This window comes from Tamandua tetradactyla, chromosome 17 (genome assembly GCF_023851605.1).
Source record: "Tamandua tetradactyla isolate mTamTet1 chromosome 17, mTamTet1.pri, whole genome shotgun sequence".
Lineage (NCBI taxonomy): Eukaryota > Metazoa > Chordata > Mammalia > Pilosa > Myrmecophagidae > Tamandua > Tamandua tetradactyla.
Window position 1 is genome coordinate 35875507 of NC_135343.1, and position 20210 is coordinate 35895716.

The 20210-nt window shown below is 33.9% G+C and overlaps 1 protein-coding gene across 19 annotated transcripts in view; it reads left to right on the top strand.

Annotated features, from left to right (window-relative positions):
* Positions 1-20210, top strand: part of EHBP1 (EH domain binding protein 1) — a 559717-nt gene that overhangs the window by 476251 nt on the left and 63256 nt on the right. For 16 of the 19 annotated variants that reach the window (XM_077134347.1, XM_077134350.1, XM_077134348.1 and 13 more), the window contains one exon: positions 17737-17884. In XM_077134347.1, coding sequence (XP_076990462.1) covers positions 17737-17884 — 148 coding nt within the window. The remainder of the gene's footprint in view (positions 1-17736; positions 17885-20210) is intronic. The other 3 variants (XM_077134354.1, XM_077134355.1, XM_077134361.1) reach the window with 1 other exon arrangement.

Genomic DNA, 20210 nt, shown 5'->3' on the forward strand with positions numbered 1-20210 from the left:
GACAGCACAATAATACCTAAGTGTAAAGTAATCATGTTAAAACACTGAATGAAGCTGCATCTGAGCTATAGGTTTTTTTTGTTTTTTGTTTTTTGTGGGTTTTTTTACTATTATTATTACTTTTATTTCTTTTCTCTATATTAACATTCTATATCTTTTTCTGTTGTTTTGCTAGTTCCTCTAAACCGATGCAAATGTACTAAGAAACGATGATCATGCATCTATGTGATGATGTTAAGAATTACTGATTGCATATGTAGAATGGTATGATTTCTAAATGTTGGGTTAATTTCTTTTTTTTCTGTTGATTAATAAAAAAAAAATGAGCTTAAAGTTGAAAATTTGAAGGTGCTGTAAAGAGTTTCTTGTAGTAAAGCTTTGTGCTTTCTCTCTGTCTTTAAAGCAGAATGGAGTATCTTTGAGCAGTGGAAGTATCTCCTGTCTTGACTCAGTTACCACTTTGGAATCTAAGGTTCCCTGTGACTTTTCTGCCTATTCTTTAATTCTATTATTGTCATTTTATATATATATACATACATCAAATCCTTTTATATTCTGGGACATCTGATTAGAGTCCATCTCCCAACTCTGCCTTGAATCACAACATTACACTAAACATTCCCTCTTTTATTTAATACAGCTTTAGGCTGAAGGCCTAAAGCCATTTCTAAGATACTTGAAACAACTCTTGGTGATTTTATCTGGTGGATTCTTAGGTACAGACTCTACTTCAGTTTTCCTCAGGAAGGATTTGAAGTATAATTTCTCTTAAAAGGAAACTCACAAACACAGGCACCACAAACCTTTTCGTTTTTCTTATTTTTGCCAGGACTACCATTGTATGTTTTGATGAAAACCTTTCTACAATTATATATTTGCCTTTTAGTCCTTTTTTTAGGGGAAGTAGTTTACATGATTATTTGTATCTCTGTGCCTTTAGTATCCTTCTAACCTATTCCGAGTGTTTTCTTAAACATTTTTTTCTGTAGAGGATAGATTTCATTTTCCCTTGATCTCTATGATATGTAGTTCTTAGCTTTCTGTTCCTTTTTATTTTACAAAGATTTTCAAATGTTGCATTTTACTCATGTAAATTTTAGGTTTATTTGTTTTGCTCATTGTTTTTGACACACACTTAAAATAATTTTTTGCAGAGTACAGCTCAGAAGTTTGGCAAGTTTAACAGCTTAGCCATTATTTAATCCAAAGGAGCCTCTTTGATTATATGATATATATATATATAAACATAAACTCTGAAAAAAAGTGATAGTTTTTCAAAAAAATATTTCCTTTCTAATTTTTTCATTGCTCATCTCTCACAACATTTTTTTCCCAGATATGTACAGATAGAATTTAATAAGCGAATCTATTTCAGATTGTTTTGCTTATTATGGGAATATGACTTTTTAAAATGCATTTAATAAATCCTTTTCTTTTTAAATTTAAAAGATAATCATCATATGATTATATAGATATCTGAAAGAGATATTGCATTTCATGTAAAAAAGTTTAGGATCAATATACTCTAACAAGAATAATGGAATTGTAATTAGGATTTAGATAAAGCCCTTTGAACCCATTAAAAGAATGATACCACATAAATTTAATTATTTCTTTTATTTCTTTAAGAAAGAAAAAAATGTATTTCATAAATGATGTGTGAAAAGGGAATCAAGGGATGGGCAATGGTGGCACAGTGACAGAGTTCTCACCTGCTGTATCAGGGACCTGGGTTGGATTCCCGGTGCCTGCTTGTGCAAAAAAAAAGAAAGAAAGAAAAAGAGAATCAGAATGATTCTTCAATCTAACTAGTCTAATCACTTAATGATTAGTGAATGTTTTTCAGAAGTAGATTATGTAGCACATTAAGAGTATGATTTGTAGCTAGTGGTTAGATGGCTGGAAGCTTTTTAAATAGAAAAATTAGAAAATAATTACAATGCTATAAAAAAACAGACTTGAAGTTTTCTTCCCTAATGTTTAATCTGCAATACACTTGACTGGCTTGAGAACCTGCCGTAGCAGATAGTAGGATCAAACTGCAATTTAGCAGCAATGCATAGATGGTTCTCAGTGTGTCTTTAAAATTCTTAAGGAATATTTGAAGGCTCTAGAGAAAATTCTTTATATATATATATATATATATATATATATATATATATATATATATATATATATATATGTATAAGGAATTTTAATTTGGTCAGCCCTTAGTTAACTGCAAAGACCAGTAATCAAAAAAGATACAGTATTTTGATTTTTTAAACTCGCCTTTGGAAATAAATTCAAATGGGTTGCTTGTTGAGAACCAAAAGAATGCAAGCTGTTCTTTTCCAAATAAAACCTTTGACAGATATTTTCTTGCTATGAAAGGGTGGGACATCAACCTTGTACTTTTAATGTTAATTGGAAAATATTGATTTAAATGGGATTAATCTGTCATGCTGATAATTGTAGCAGATTTAGAGGGGATCACTAGATGTTCTGCAGATAATAAAAGAAACAGTTACTATTTAATTGGTTAAAAAAAACTAAGCAATCATTCCATTCTACATGTACAATCAGTAATTCTTAATAACATCACATAGTTGCATATTCATCATTTCTTAGTACATTTGCATCGATTTAGAAAAAGAAATAAAAAGACAACAGAATAAGAATTAAAACAATGAAAGAAAGAAAAAAAAAAAACTAAGCATTGTTTTGGTAATCCCTGATAGTAACTTTTTCAGTAGTTTTCATATATATGTGTTCTAAGTATCATCATAAAAATGTGTATATATACTTATATTTTTATTAATATTGTCTGTGTTACATTTAAATAGTTAACCTCTAAGAATCAACCTTTAAAATTAAGTTCAAACTAAAATTTTTATTTTTCCCAATTACAAATATCAATTTTATTAGGAAGGAGTAGGTTATTAACTTTGCATTTGTAATTTCATAAAACGGAACATTAGAAAGTTCAGTTATCTGTTATAAAAATAAATCTAAACCTTTAATAACACATGGAGCCAGAATTTTATCCTATTTAGGGATTTTTATTCTCCATGAGCTGGAATGTCTACTCCCAGGGCACTAAAATGAAAATATCTTCCTTGTTTCTTATACCAACACAATCGTCCGAAGAAGTAATGTCCATAATCTGTTTCAGACCAGTTAAGACACTTTAAATGTATAGCTAATCTTTTTTATGTTGCATTTTATAGAAGAATGCCGGTTTACGTCTGTGTCTATGCAAGTCAGTGGTTTTTATCCATTATGATTTAAATAATAGTTTATCTATTATGTCTAAATTTAAGTTGATTTGAAGTCTGCTGTCTTCACAATGGTTACTAGACTTCTTAGAAAACATATTGTTAGCTTGCTAGCATATCTTCAAAGTCACACAAAACACCAGCATTGTTGGGGGAAAAAACCACAAGCATCTTTTCTATTATGTGGCCAGAAACGCTTAGCCTCATAAGTCTTATTTATTTGAGGTTGCCATGAATGCATGAAGCTAGAGCTAGGTGTCTTAGCATCAGGAACACTCCTTTTATGCAACTATTAATGGCCGTGGACATTTTCCATATGACTGTTTCAATGCACTGTTGAACATCCCAGGGTGATATCACCATTACTAAGAGCTGTATTTTATATTGCCTATTCTGTTACTGCTCAGCGTGCACAAGGGTAGAGTTTAAGTCTTTATTCATTTCACTTTTTAATGTTTCTTTTGTTCTCCTTATCATTTTCTGGCTTTCCCAAGGATATATGCCTTGAATGAAAAGTCACATGTGCATTACTAATTGTGTGCCATTGTATTTACAGTTCCTAGTGGTGGCACTGTGAAGCTACTAATTCCTTTGCTTCACTTGATGTAAAATAATCTGAGTGTCTTTGATAGCAGTGAAACAGTATTAATTGTTTTGTACATTTCTTGGTCACTCTTCTTAGGTGGTCTTCATAATCTATTAGAACTTTCAGCCAGATTTTTGTAATGTCGTGCCTCCAGCAGTGATTAAATTGGTAATTAATGAACAGTCTTTGGCAATATAAACCACGTCCCGTTAATTTTCCCTTTTGAGTTTTTAGAAGTTGTCTTCTGTGTCAGAAATCATTGCACCACCTTGCTATGGCCCCTTGGCATAAAACCACAACGACCTGATTTTTGCAGCCTTTAGTAGATCAGAGCAGTAATTTCACAGTATTTTGGTCAAGGTAATTATGATACCAAGAACTGAGTAGATTTGAAAATTCACGAAAGAAGTCCAGAAATACCAGGTGAGCTTCCTTGTGTTCACTGGAACGTTATGATTAGTTTAATTGGTCTTTGTTTGATTTTAGCCGCAGAAACTATTTGTGCCATAGCAGTGCAGTGACTTTATATGTGATTGTTTCTGACCTTCTTTGACAGGAGTGGGTGCAAAAATGAGTCCTTTGAAATAGTCCTCCTCCCTGAAGGGGGTTAAACTGCATTTTAAAAATTAACTATTAGAAAAGAAAGCTCTCCAATTAACTTTTTTGTATTTTAATCTATTTTATGAAATGCTTAGCAAGTAATTTCTCTCTCTCCATTTAAAATATATGCAACTAATTTTTTTTAACTATCAGTCTTTCTTGCCTGTGAGATATTGTTGATGTAAAGTTTAAATATTGCAAAAGAACCTTGCAATGCCTTAATGAGAGTGGAATTGAAATGCAGCTTTCCTTTTTGTCACAAAGTAGATGAAAGTATTTCCATACTTGACTGATTACTTACATGTGTATTAGCCCTCTGTGATATGTTGTGCACATTAAAGTTTAGAATCACTTGCCTGTTGGTTTTTGTAAGAATCGTCACGGTCACCTTTTCTGGAAGCCCTTAACGGAACCAAAAAGTTTGTTTGGAGTTTAGACCTAACCATCGGGGTGTTTCATGCAGTTTTGTCAGCTGATATTCATGAATTGACTTGAACAAAGATCAAAGTGTTCCTCCAAATGAAGAATCTGTAAGACAGCTCCTTCAATTGCGCCACAAAAGCTAATCAAGCCATCAGTTCTTTATGCAATCTACATGTCTTTAGAATTTAATACCAAATGATTTGTCAGTACAAATTGATATTCCAATTTTATGCTTTTCTCCTTTCTGGCTCTCTTCCACTGTGTCCCATCTTTTCCAAACTGGAGGAAAATACATTTTCTTTTTACAATTAGATATTAAGAACCCTAGATTTTAATTTAAAATCAAGTATTCAAGTGAACAAAAACAGACTAGCCAAATACAAGTTACAGTTTTAAAATCAGTGAGATTCATACACCCTCACACTAAATATATAGACAAACTTTTAGAATGAACAAAGGATTACCCTAAAGCCTGGGTTTTGTTTTGTCATTTCATTGTTTTGAGAATTGAGAGGAGTTTGTCTTGAACTATTCCAATTACATCAAAGTATTTGTTTTCCATGCTTAAATTGAAAGGATGTTACCTGAAAATATCCTGTAAGTACTTTCCACCCTCTCCCCTCCCCCAAATTTAGGGAAAGGGAATACTTGGGGAGATTTTTTTACTATTTCAGAAGCAATTTTTAAGGGGTTAGCCTTATTTAGCTTGAAGGTCTTAGCACTAATGAGAGCACTTAAGTTCTGTCAAGGCTGTTGATTAGACAGCTTATCTATCAACTGAAGCATTAGAATTTGTATTTGAGGTAACTTTGATAACATTTAAAAAAATATATACATCTCCATTACTTTATACTTTTTTCTTGAATACTTTAATTGGTGTCCAGAATGAATGTAGTTTCTGTGCAAAAGTAGTATAATTAAAAGAGAGTTCCATATTTTTACTACCCTTAAATTTTTTATTTGGAAGGCAACAAATTTTAAATTACTACATTAGCATGAAAATTAAGTTCAGAGAAAATTTAGTAAACAAAGTATTACTTTCAAAGATACATTTGGGTCTTTTTTTATTTTAATAGAAAATGCCATTTTCCACAATTTTTGAAGGATACAATATAGTAAGTAAATTTGTAACTATTCTGAAAAGTGTGTCCCATAACTTTTTGACATTTCAAAAAAATTTGAAAGAAATTTAAAACATCACCACTAACCTGCACTATAAGCAGCCTGTAATAACAGTTTTAAAAAGCTTTCTGAACTATTTGACAAGATTTCGTAGTGCTGAGGCCATATGCTGTAGCCTTTAAGCTATTTCTTCCTATCAGTTTCATTATCACCTGCCTCTGAGTCTCCAATATCATCAGTAAGCACATGCAGAATCATAATTATGCCATGTAGAAGTTCTTTGATAACATGTACAGTTTTCTTCTTAATTCTTTATCAAATGCATTGATCGTGGCATGTGTGCATTGATCCAGGTCCGCCATCTGGCTGTGTGTGATAAGCACAGTGGCATCTTTGCATTTCCACTGTCATTCATTGCGCTACAATTTGGCTGCAGGGGAGTAGTGGCTGGGATTAGCCCTGTTCTGCTACTTACTTGCATTTTAAGTTGACACCTCTACAGCGGCTCAGACCACATTACAAACTGAAACACATACGCACGACTTAGTGATGTGACACTTCTCAATAAGCTTACTCCACTAGCTACTCAACAATCTGTAATTGGATTTGTAGGAATAACAGCACAAGATTTCCTAAGAATTGCTAGGGACAGAAGGTGAAGTTTTCTCATTATTGGCAAAAGGCTAGGTATAGATCCTAGACGATTGGTATTTTCCATTAAAAACAAGCTGCCAGCAGTTTGCAGGACATTAAAAAGGGATGGTGGGGGTAGCAGGCAGGGAACTTGGAAAAGCATGTGGTTTTCACTTGTCCTTTACATTTTGATCACTTGTATGTTATGGGATTTTTGTAGTAAATTTGAGAGGAGGAAAAACTTTCAAATCCATCAATAATGTATTATCTCTACTCTTTGGGAGATATAAAATAGCAAAAAGACAATACAGGTATTTTCTTGTGGGAGAGGAAGAATTCCAAAACATAGATAACTAAGAAGGGACCTTTCTTAATCTCTCATTTGGCAAGGTAAAGAACACTCCTTCCTATATATCTAGTAGGCTTGCCAAAATTCCTTGTTTTATAACATCACTTCCTTTTTAAAAAAATCTCAAATGTCAGGTTTACAAAGGAGAAAAGCCCTTAAGTGAAACACTAAAGAAGTTAGCTCCTAAAAATGAATAAGCAGTTTTTAGGCACTCTTTATAGCATAGCTTTTAAGGGACATACAATATGTCATGTTTTAGGCACAAGTACTGATCATAATGGGTACAGTGTGTTCTCTTCCATCTGTAAGGTGTTCCTAGGCTCTACCCACCCAACGTTACTGTTATCACATTGAAATTAACTATTGAGAGTTTTTTTAAATCTTTTTGTTCTGAGGGGATCCAAAGTTTCCTTTCATATATAAATACTTATAATAATGGCACCAACAGTAGTAGTTAACATTTTGAGGACAAGTGTTGATGGGGTGTTAAAATAATCATAAAGTACTCTTTATCAGTGGACAACTTGCAGATTCAGTTATACCAATGAAATATGCCATTTCAGTATCTGGACAGGTGATAAAGTAGGAGACTATAGAGAGGTTGGGAGAGAGAAATGCAGGTGAATTTGAATTTTTAGAAGTTTTTCCAGTGAAAGAAGCATGAAATAGTAGTATTTTCTTTTAATATGACACCTGGATGTCATACTTCTGAAGGGTTAAGTCTTATTTATATAAATGGACCACAGGACAGTTTTGCAGAATGCTTTAGCACAAATTCCTATGGTTTACTTTGACGTTACATTTTTTTGTTGGTGGTTTACTTTAAATACTTGAACTGTTAGACCTTTTACTTTTTTGCTGAGAAAGATGTATTTGTACCAGATTAGAAAAGCTAAACTGTTTCTTTACATTGAATAATCAGCCTGTCATGACAAATCTATCTCCTTCTGCATGAGTAGGTGCCAGTCTGACTGGCTTCTTTTAGGCTCACACTGGGTTTTAAGCTAGATCCATGTGCATGACTGGCAGTGCATTTGTTAGGCCAGATCTAAGGAGCCAGAGAGCGTTCAGCTCTTTTTTGCCTACAAAAGAGCAGCCAGACAAACCAGCAAGAGGCATTGGTTGTACCACAAGGTAACACTTCCTTAGTCAGCCATTCTTTATTTCTTACATATATTTTTAAACTAAGAAGTTATCAATTTCACAAAGAAAGGAAAAATTAAATTATCAAAGAGTTCTCTTTTGGAGGCCCAAACTGTTACTGTTAGTTCTGCTGATGTAATTTGAAATTTTCAAAAAAACCCCACAAAATAATTGCTTTTTAGAGGCTACTAAAAATACTAATGCTAAATAATTATTTTTAGAGAAATTTAGTGCCTAATAGGAATTCATATATATCAGTTGAACAAATCAAAGAGACTGATCACTGATTTAAAATATAAAACTTTATTTCCCAGATTGCTTCCAGTTACATAACAGGAAAAGTTCATATAGCAACATTTAAGCTTGATCAAGCTGTTTTATGTTTAGAATTCTTACTATGGTTTGAGCACTCAGGCAAAACAAATGCTGCAGTTAAAAATACTTACTTTATCTTGAAACAAAGAGATATATAAAAACTAGAGTGTGATACATTCAACTTTGTGAATTGAATACCAATGAAAATTTAGATTCTTAAAATCATGTCTATTTTTTTCCAAATTAGCCCTATTTTATTTCCAACTTTGTATTAAAAACTAGATCTCAAATTTTAATTCTGTTTACTATTTTGCCCATGTGTTTTAAACAAATTCAGAATTTAATAGTAGCTACAAAAATAAATGTAATCCCCCAGGGTTGATAAAAGATTTAATCTCACCAGATGGGGCAAACTTGAGAAAGATTTTGACTTTCCACTCTGTTTTGCAACAAGAAAGGCTGATTTTTTTCTTTCTTTCTTTCTTTGTTGGAGAAAGGGAGATCAGGCCATCCCCAGAGAAATGAGCAGGTGTGGCCATTTATAAGCATGTCTGCTTATATTACAAACCAGCATAAGAAAAGTTTGAAATGGGTTGAAAAGATCTGCTAAATAGTTTTAATGTTTCAGACTGAATTCTCTTTATTCACTCAGGAGCTGATCAAGCTGGCAGTAAAATTTCTAGTCCACCCAAACCTTTAGAGATCTTGTAATTTTATTTTTTATTTTCATTCTCTCTTCTATAGCAAATGAATAGGTGCACTTTGGTAATCCTTGCCTCTGGACAAGCACAGAACTCTCCCCCTCTCGCCCCCCCACAACCACCACCACCACTTTCTGAATGCCTAATAACAGAGTCTAGCTTCCTGTCTAATGATGAAAGGATGATAGTCAAGTTCTTTTTCTTAGTTCTCCTACAAAATTGAGGAATTTCATGGACCATTTTGAGAGCAGAATCCTGTGAAATATTAGCAGAATTAAGTAAAGCCGGCTTTGTTTCGTTGTTGTTGTGGTCTTTAGATGGGTTAAAATTTATTTAGCCCAACTAAAAGCCCAATTACTAAGACAGTATGAAACACTGAAAACAAAACAAGTAAACACAGGACATGGTCTTTTTGAAAGAGGTGAAAAATATGGAATTATGGCTTTGATGGAAATAGGGTATTTTGTTCTTTTAAAAACAGTTTTACAAATGATGCATATTGCAAAGATGCAAACTGCATATGTGAAATAATGTTTTTAAAGTTTAAAGTTTATGTCATGAAAATGTGTTTCCTAAATAGAAAGACTTCTCAGTCTATATTTTTCAACAGATTGAATAAAAATATTTAACGTTATGAAAGACACCCTTGGGTAAGTAATGATCTTAGCAGCTACACAGTTTCTCATGTTCTAATTCGCCTTCACAAATCCATGGCATAAATTTTTGGCTAAAGTAATGTCAGTCAGTGACATTTGGAGCAAGTATGAAAAGGACCCCCCATGGCAGCCATTTTTATTTGATTCTTAAGATCCAAAGGCTGCTGAAAGAACAATTGAATAAAGTTGAGTATTGGAGAAGCCTGATTTTCTTGTTCTAAGTGAAATAAAACTCTAGTCTCTTTCTTTCCCTTCACCTTAAAAGCAAAAGTCTGCTAGGGGGTTGTAGCTGTGTCAAAGCCGCTGGGATGCCACTGCTGATCACTTTAATTACTACGACTAAGGAGGATAAAATTAAAAGTAGCACCATTGAAGCAGTGGAAGAAAGCTTGCCTAGATGTCGGTGAACTGTGAAATATAAAAATTGCATACCAATACATTTTTATGGAATGGAAACAAGGAATTACATTACTTATTCTTGAAGAATCTGGCCTTAAATTGTCAACTTTTACTTGTGTATCACTTTATAGCAGATTGTAGAACATTTCAGAATGATAATAAAGATTTTAACTTGAAGACCTGCTGTCAAGGGCTAAATATTTTTTTCAGTTTATGTCAGAGTAGTTAGTTCTGACCCATCTTCCGTATTTGAATATTTTAAATCCATTGTCTTGAAATATGGCATTCTTCTTCTTTTTTTTTTTTTTCTTTTGCATCAGAACAGGACATTTATCCTATCCTGAAGATGTTAGCAAAGAGAAAAGCAAAGCTTAAATGTACTACATTCAACAATTTTTAAAGTCTTATAATGTAGTGTCAGGAACCCAAGTTTTAAATGAATGGAAGCAAACTAATTTCTTATCACCTCTCTACATTCAGTACCCTAAAGGGGAATTTAACCTGTATAGTCCAAGTATAAGTAAAGAACCGGGATTCCTAAAAATCAAGATAATTGTAGGACCTCAGAAAAAAGTCTTAACACCAGTTATGTATTAGATAGGATTTTAATTCTTACTATGCTATTTGCAAGATGTATGACCTTGGGCAGTATATTTAAGTGAGATTTGGTTTCTATCAAGTTGGGGTGATAGTATCTTCCTCACTGATTGTGAGAAATAAATGAGAGAACATACATGAAAACACTGTGTAGGGCACAAACTAGTATTTACTCAACATTTCGTTATAACTGGTAAAAAGATAGTCATGGAAAGGGTGTCCTCCCAGACACTTAGCTTCCATTAGACCTTCCAAAGAGTATATATATCCATCTTTCTCAAAGATTATCCTATAGAGTATATAGATTATCCTATATTACTTGTTCTAACTCTAAATGGTATTATATAGAAAAAGGTAAATGTCATCAGACCCATTCTTAAAAATAGGAAGCCTAACTACTTTGATTTACTGAAGTTTATTGAGACTGGGCAGGTAGATACATGGGTTTGCTCTGTATTGCATGTGTTCCAAGTGTACTTTTCCTTTCGATGTCAGTAGGCTTCTACGTTGCCTTACCTCTGCACCCTAGTGAAAAGATTACGTTTTTTTTAGAAGGCATAGTAAAGAGATGATGTTGAGCCTTGAGTCTCCTTTTGAATGCAGAATGGTCAAGGCAAATAGGTTTAGGCAAACCATCTTTGTCAGCTGTGTTTATTATCTGCAATATTTGAGCAGTTTGTGCTGAATACTACACAGAAATTAATGAAACAATCATTGTCCATGTTCTCTGATCATTTTATTCCTTGGATGTAAACAGTGTGGCTCTTTTCAGTAAAAGTTACATGGATTTTGTTGTTATCCATTATTTAAATATTACTGTAAAATCAACCCTTTTTTTTTTTTTTTTTTTTTTGCGTGGGCAGGCACCAGGAATCAAACCTGGGTCCCCAGCATGGCAGGCAAGAACTCTGCTTGCTGAGCCACCGTGGCCCATACTGTAAAGTCAACTTTTAATGGTGCATATGTATAAAAATAAAAATGAAATAGTGTTATTTTATGATGAATCTGGAAATTAATACTATCAATAAAAAATTGGCTACATAATCAGTTGCTATAATTAAAAGCTTTTTTTGTTGTGACCTTAACAATTAACTTTTATTTTCACAATTGGTTCTCTTTATCTTAAGGGAAGTTAAAAGCTGAGAAAACAAACAGTGCAGATATGCCATCCCAGTGGAGAGCTCTAGGCCCAAGCAAAATTGTCTCTGTGGTGTTAGGACATTAGTAGAAAAGTAAATCAAGGCAATCTGATAGGGAGCTAGAATTCTGTCAATCAGGCTCAAGATTTTGTGCTGTGTCCATAAACTTTGTTTACTGTAGGGTTTTATGAGTTGTAACCTGCCCTGGCAGTCTGTTAATGAGGCTAAATCTTGCTACTTGAGAATTGAATTACAGCACACCTCTGGGCTAATGGTTATAAACAGAAAGTCCCATTAGGGCTGCATTCTGATTTGTTCATTTGCATATTTCTATTGTATAGAGAACAATGATGGGTAAATAGGTACAAACAAACAATTTACATGAAAATTGATAAGGTGTCCGTAATTAGTATTTAGAGTTGGTTTTTATTAAAGATGTCTGCTTTAAATTGCATTCTTGGTAAGCTGTCAAAAACATTTGCAGATAGGCAAGTATTTTTGGGGGGAGCTCTGAGGGGAAGGTCTGATACGTTGTGAGAAAAAAATTAGGTTTCCATTTCATATTCAGAAAGCTAGAATATTTATTTCATTTAAACTCAGTTAAGATGACCAAGACCACTTCATCTTAGTTTGAATCATAGTATTCTAGCTCTACAAGAATTATTCATGCAGTGAAATTCACTTAAAACCTTCTTGCCTGAGGCCTATCAAATATTAGTGCTCTTAACTTTCTTAAGTTTGAAAGGTGGAAGTTTAGTAGAAGCTCAGTTATCCTCAGTTTGGTCATATGATTTAATACTTTTAAAATAAAATAATTTGGTAATTAAGAGCAAGGGCTGCAGTCAAACAGACCTGGGCTGGACTCCTGGCTCAGACATGAGTTCTAGTTGTGTGACTCTAGGCTTGAATATTCTCATTGGTAAAAATGGGGCTGTGAAAATTAAATAAGACAATGTATATGAAGCACTTGGAACATAAAAGCTCAGGAAATATCAGGAATCACCACCTTCATCATTATCAAATCTGCATCTCCTTTTACTCCTAGTGTATTTTCCAAATTCAGAAATATTGTTAGTGAACTGAGGATTTTTGTATATTATTCTTGTATCTTCAATCTCACCCTGCCCAACTGCCTACTACTCCTCTGCCCACAGATAAGCTTGTGTTTCCAAATACTAGAAAATTACTTTCAAATCTATTAGCCCTCTCTTACATCTTTTGCACTTACCACCATCCACCCCAGGAAGCTTATCATCTCTTTCCTTCCCTCTCTCCCAATTTTTTTTTAATCTCATCTTTTGCCTTCGTTCCATCAAGATTCTTTTTTTAAAATAACTTACATTACAGGAGTGTTGCATGCTCATTATAGAAAATGCAGAGAAACGAAAGTAAAACAAATAAAAATGGTCACGTTTTTTATCTTGACAACTTGTTATATATTCTTCCAAGTCTCCTTCTATGCAAATATTTTTGTTTTTTTTTATTTTGTGAAAATGACAAAATGAGGTCATTACTATAATACTATTTTATAAACCTATTTTTTCAGTCAAGTTGCATTTCCTCTCACTTAGTGATCACACACTTATTTAATAATCCCACATTTCTCTAATGGATTCAGCAATGTCCTTACAGCTGGATTATTAAAACCAGTATCTAGTCCAGGATTCTACATTGCTTCTGGTCAAGTCTCTTTTGTTGGCGGTGTCTCTTTTGTTGTTGTGTGTTTGTTTTCATAACAGTGATTTGTAAAAGAGACTATGCTTGTTGTCCTGAATATCCCACTTCCTGGATTTGTTTGCTTCCTTGCTGTATCATTTATTGTGTTTCCCTATCTTCCATGATTCTGATAAATTGGAATGGTTTACATGATAAATACATAAAGGTTTAGTGGATTCACTTAAAACATTTTGGCTAATGTATTATAAGTAATGTACACTTCACATGCTTCATGTCAGAAAGCACATGAAATATGGTTGACCCAACATTAGTGATGCTAAGACTCACCACTAGATTAGGTGTTAATATTCTTATTTCTCCACTTACAATTAGGTTTTCTCCTTGCAACTAGAAAATAAATCTGCTTGGTGTTACTTAAGCATATGTTCCAGTTACTTTGCTGTGTAACAAACTGCCCCAAACTTAAATTGATGTTTAAAAAAAAAAAGTTTTGTCATTTTGCTCACAGATTCTGTAGGTCAAGGACTTCACTCAGAGCACAAATGGGCTGCCTTGTCTCGACACCACATTGTGTGGGGCCTCAGCTGAAAAGACTTGAATACTTGGGGGTGACTCAAAATGCTGGTAGCTGAAATCATCTTAAGGTTTCTTCATTCACATGTCTGGCACCTGGGCTGGGATGATTCAAGGCTAAATAGCTTAGACTGGAGCACAGACTTGTGGCTTGTGCTTCTCAGAGGATCATGACAGCTGGGCTCCCAGAGAGAGAACAGAAAACAAGAATTTCAAGAGAAGTAGGCAAAAAGGGCATGACCTTCTCTGACCTAGCTTTGGAAATCACCAGCAACACTTCCACAATCAGTTTCAAGGGAAGAGTAAATAGACTCCCTCTTGATGGGGAGTGGCAAAGTCACATTGCAGAAGAGCATGTGGGATGGAAGCAGTCTTTAGAAAATACCTGCTGCAGCATGAGATGAATATCCAGTTCCCCATCCGACATCTACCAAGAGCTTTAATAGCAGTTGATAATCTTTGCCAGAATCAGTCATTTCATCATGACTGAAAAGTGGTATTTTTATAATTCTATCACTCTTTAAATAATTATTAGTGGGCATTATTTTGTTGAGTTTTCACTCATTAACTAGGGCTATGTAGTTACCCTAAAATTCATTTCCTAATAGAAAGACAAGTTATTTCCTTTCTTTTCTTTATATGACTAATTTTTAGAAGTTATTTTAAAAGCTGCCTCGGATGGTAACAAATGAGTTTTTCCATTCTTCTACTTTTTTGACTGTCATAATGGACTTTCTGAGTTTTCATTGATTCAAATGTGAGATATCATTGATCCAGTTCACTGCATTCTTTGTTCTTTTTGGTACTCAGATTGTCCCTGTTTGTCCACTGGAAGCTTTAAACTTGTCCCTGGTCCATTTGACACCCCCAGTAATCTAACCCCATTAATTTTGACAGCTTTCGTGATTTCTAGCCAACTCAAAATTTGTGGAAGGATTGCCTAGACTTGCGCTCCACTCGTCAGGTTTCTATCCTCTCTCTAACAGTATTGCTAAACCAAGTTTGATTGCCCTCTTTAATTTTTAGACTCAATTATCTCTAACATTTACTGCACTTGATTATTCCCTTTTTTAAAAACCTCTTCTACTTTGATTTTCATGATACATCAGTGTTCTAGTGCTCCTCCCCCTATTTCTCTGTCCCCTTTCCTTCTCTATCTAAATATAGCTGTTTTCCTAGTTTCAGTCAATGGTCCTTTCCCTGTTCAGGTGCTTTGGTATTTTCCATAACCTCAGCCATCAGCTCTGTAATCGTAGATAGATCATTCTAAAACTTTTTTCTGTTCCTGACCTCACACCCTAGCATGAATTTCACTTTTCTAACTACACTCTAACCTCTTTATTTAGATGTCCTACCAGCCCCTTCCTTCCTTTTATGCTCCCTTTTAAAGATTCTATTTCCATTATTAGAGTGCCTCAGCTCTACTAGTTGCCCAAGTTTAATGCTTCTGAGGTTGTTTTTTTACCTCTCTATTTCTAATTACAGGTAACAATTATAGCTCTAATATATATATGTCTTACACTTTTCTCTGTCCATTCTCATTTCCCTCCTAGTCCTAGATCTCATTGCACCTTCTTTGGACTATTGAAGTGGTCTCTTAAGTAATTCCTTCCAATCTTCTACTTCAACATATTTCCTACACTTTGCCAGATTGATCTTTATCAAATACAGTTCTGTACTTGTTAAATGTACTTGGAAATTTATTGCTTTTTTGTATATATGTTATATTTCACATTTTTAAAAAATACAGTTCTGGTTGGTTATTCCCTAGACAAAAAAAAAAATAGACTTCTTTAGTTGGATCCCACTATCTTTAGAATAAAATTAAGGCATTTCATCCTGTCAGACAGGGCCTTTTACTGTCTTTCTATCCAGCTTTATTGTCTTATCTATCACTGTTTTACCCTATGATCTGAAATATCACTGTTTTACCCTATGATCTGAAAAATTAAACTGTATTTTTTACCCAATATACTTTCTTGACTCTACATCTTTATACTATTCCTGTCCCCCACCCCCACCCCCAGTCTCTTCTACACTGACCCACCAACCCCTATCTTTATCCATCTAAATCCTACTCGGTCCTTCAAGAAGCAACTCAAAAAATAAACCAATTTTGCCATGATGCCCTCTTTTTCCCCTAAGTCAAAAATGTTCTTTTCTTTTTGCTGAACTCTTACAACATTTTGATCATACCTCTTTATGGCGGCTATTTTATCTTTCCCCCTATATTGTAAGCTTTTTGAGAGCATAAATATTAAGTCATTTATGCTTGGATTTTTTATAGCACCTAGTATAATGCCAACGTGTACTAAAGACCAAAGATGCAAAAATAAATCAGATATAGCTCCTTCCTTCAAGTAACTCAATTCTAGTGGGAAGGAGGTACCTGCACAGAGTTATAATGTAATATGACAAGTATTGTTAAAAAAAAAATTAAAATATCACACACACATGGTACTATAGTAACAGAGAGGTAGGAACTCTTAATTCCACAAGGGAAGGAAGTAAAGATCGTTAGGGGAGGTTTAGTAGATTTAACCTGGACCTTGAAAATGAGTAGGAGTTAAATAAGGTGAGAGAACAGTCCAGGAAAAATAAATGACATATTCAAAGTCACAGATGCATGAAACTTAACATGATGAAAGTAATTTTGTATAGACAGGAGGTTTTTTGGAGGTTGGGGGGATAAAGGAGAGATAACCCTGGAAAGATATGTTGGGGCCAGATTATTGAAGGCTTTGTTTTGTGATAATAATATCTTATTTTATATGCGTTCCAGTTTACAAACCAATTTCACTCTGATTATTCGCAATTCATAGTGATGACCCTCTTTTAGCAGGAGAAAACTATTTTAGCTATTTAATTCTCTGTGGTTTTTAATCATTTTAAATGTCAGAACTCACATTCAATTTTACTTTTTTCTTCTCAGTGTACATCTGGGGGAAAGGAGGGTTACCGAATTTAATATCACTTCACTACTGGATTATTGTTGGTGGTTTTTAAATCAAAATTGTGTAACCGTGTACTACCCCATCCACTCAAACCCCCCTCAAACATTCTTACCATTTCCTACTTTTAATCAACACAGCATAACACATTGTCTGCTATTAAAGAGGACTTTTATCAAGTGCTGTATGTTGTTATTAGAAATAGCAAGTTAAATTCTATTCTTAAAAAATAAGGTAATTGAAATTGTCCTCAGTATTGTCACTCTTTTCTATAAGAAGTAGCTTATTTTATTACTACCCTTATTTTATTACTAGTAGTAATTTTATTACTGAGAAAATCCTGATATTTTCTCAGTAATAAGTATAGTCAAATTTTCTTTAAAAGCTAGTTTGGATTATTAATGGACATTTTAATACAATAATTTGTAAATGTTTTTTAAAATCCGATTCTAGGATGTCTTAAAAATGGTGTGACATCCAACTGATATAGAGCATCCTATTTATAATGTGGGCCAAGCACCATGCTGTAAACCAGTTACTATCATGATGATCAGATTGAAAATGAAATTGCATTTCTGTCAATTACTGAGTTGGCAACTGTTCAATATATCTTAGCAGCAAGATGAAGAGCGACGTCGGCAGCTGAGAGAGAGAGCTCGTCAGCTAATAGCAGAAGCTCGATCTGGAGTGAAGATGTCAGAACTTCCCAGCTATGGTGAAATAGCTGCAGAAAAGTTGAAAGAAAGGTCAAAGGCATCTGGAGGTGAGTTAAAGAATCTTGTATCATATTCTACAGACAACCCAGAAATCCACAATGGAGCTTTGGGGACTTTTTATTCTTATTTCAAAATGTTACATCAAATACATAAAGTTTCTAACCTATTGATACATTGCAAAAAAAAATTAAATGAAGCATAGTAAATTAGAAAATAATTGCTGCTGTTTTTCAAATCAACTTTCTGGCATAATTTTTAACTGCTCAAGAAGTTCATTCATAGGATATGCTTTGGTAGAAAACCCATTCAGTCCTTGGTTTGTGATAGCCCATGATGCCTCACTAATTATATTGAGTGAATAAAATGCAGTCAAGTCCTCAACATCTAGATTACAAAATCCTTTAGTGGTAAGATTTGAAATGAAAGATTTTCACTTTGAATCAGATCTTTAGAAAGCTTTGAAAATAACTTGGCATTATAGCCTGATACAATACAATACAACTTATCGTTCAATATACTACCATTATAATTCAAGTTACCATACCTAAAGTGAACTTCAAAATATAAATTAAATTATTCTTCTCAGGGTAACCCAAATGATTAAGTCCCATGACAGTTTCTTCTTAGTCTCTTTACTTTAAGTTTCTTCTTCAAGGCCTAACAGAGATCATTTTAAGCTTCGTAGTGGGACAAGGACTATAATTACAATTAAAGAGAAGTTTAATTTTGCCTCTCATTGTTATATTTGGACATCTTTAATTTGTAAGTTTACAGTTTGATTTAAGAAGTATATTCAAGAGGTGCTGAGTTTTTATTTAAAACTATATACCTGTTTATCAACCAAAACATGCCAGGTGTTTTCCTGAGTTAATCTTAGAATACTAAGATAATCCTGAAGAGCAGCTAATGCTGACTTGAATAATACCTTAGAGGACTAAAACATGGGTAAGCTATTTCTAGGTTAATGATAAGTTTCTTCAAAGTAAATTCAGATTTAATACTGTTATTTCTATTAGGTTCCTTTTGTTGAAAGAATTCCAGCTAATGCCTTTAGCATCTGACCTTCCATTCCATAAATTTGAAAGCTTCTTCCCCAAATTGTTGTGAATCTGTCCCTCTGGTCTCAGAATATTTATATGTTAGTTAAATCCTTCATCTTACCTTTTCAACTCCTGTCACTCAGGCGTCTCTTTACAATTTCTACAGTATTTCTCTTCTCCAGTTTTATAATAATATTAGTAGCTATAAACGTTACACACAGTATTGTATAGTATTATGTTAATTTGCTTTAGTTTATCTTTAATAACAAGATATTTCTTTGATAGAATTCCAGATTTTCAAAGTAAGTCTTCAAAGTCTTTACCTCCTAATATCATTGTGTGATACAACACTAATTCCCTTAATACATTTTATTTCCTCCAGACATGTAATTGCCCTACAGCCACTGATGCCATCTTCTTGTGGCACCATAAAGCCATGTAGGAGTACAGTAATAATAGGATAAAGAGGCATCCAGAGTCTCTTTAATATTTTCCCCAGTAGTGAGCAGATAACAGTGCTAAATTTTGGGTCGGCTAAGGATCAAAAAAAATTAATTGATGACATGGAATGGATCAGCTGTTTAATCAATCCTATCTCTATAATACAATTCCAGTTGAGGCCAAGACAGGACTAGATTAGATAGAGAGACTTTGTCCATGTTATGACCCAAAGAATGAGTATCTTCCATACTGGTATCTAGGAAAAACCTGGTACCTAGGAATGACACCTGAATTTGGTATCATTCAACAGCCAACAAAGTAAAGGAGAAGTGAGGATTGGATCTGGAGACTGGAAAGAAGTGTAGACTCTAATGGTGACCCAGATAATGTGAAGAAGGGGTAGGGGTTAACAGATGACTTATGAGAACCTGTTGAAGAGTCTAGAATCAGTTTTCTAAAGGCCAGGGTCCACTTCTCCCATAGGACACACCTTACCTTGGATATTTGAAGTAACTAGCTCAGGTATGAACTCTAAATCAGAGCTAAGATTGGCCTAAGGCAGGTGGAGCAGGCCTATTCTCTGTCCTCAGAAATGGGTATTGCCTCTCTTCATAAAGGTATATGGATCAGACTAGGTCTGCTCTGGTCTTAAGGTCTAAGCTGAAGCTAGTATGGGTAGGGGGAAGACCTTTAGGACAAGAGAGAGGGTAAAATTCCTGCCTGAAATTTACTCATTCATCCATATTTATTTATCTCTTGAGCAGTGCCAGCTATTATGCCAGGATTTAGCAAACTGTTTTGTAAAGGGCTAGAGTAAATATTTTAACTTTTGCAGGCCGTATGGTCTCTGGCAACTATTCTGCTCTGCCTGTATAGTTAGAAATCAGCCTTG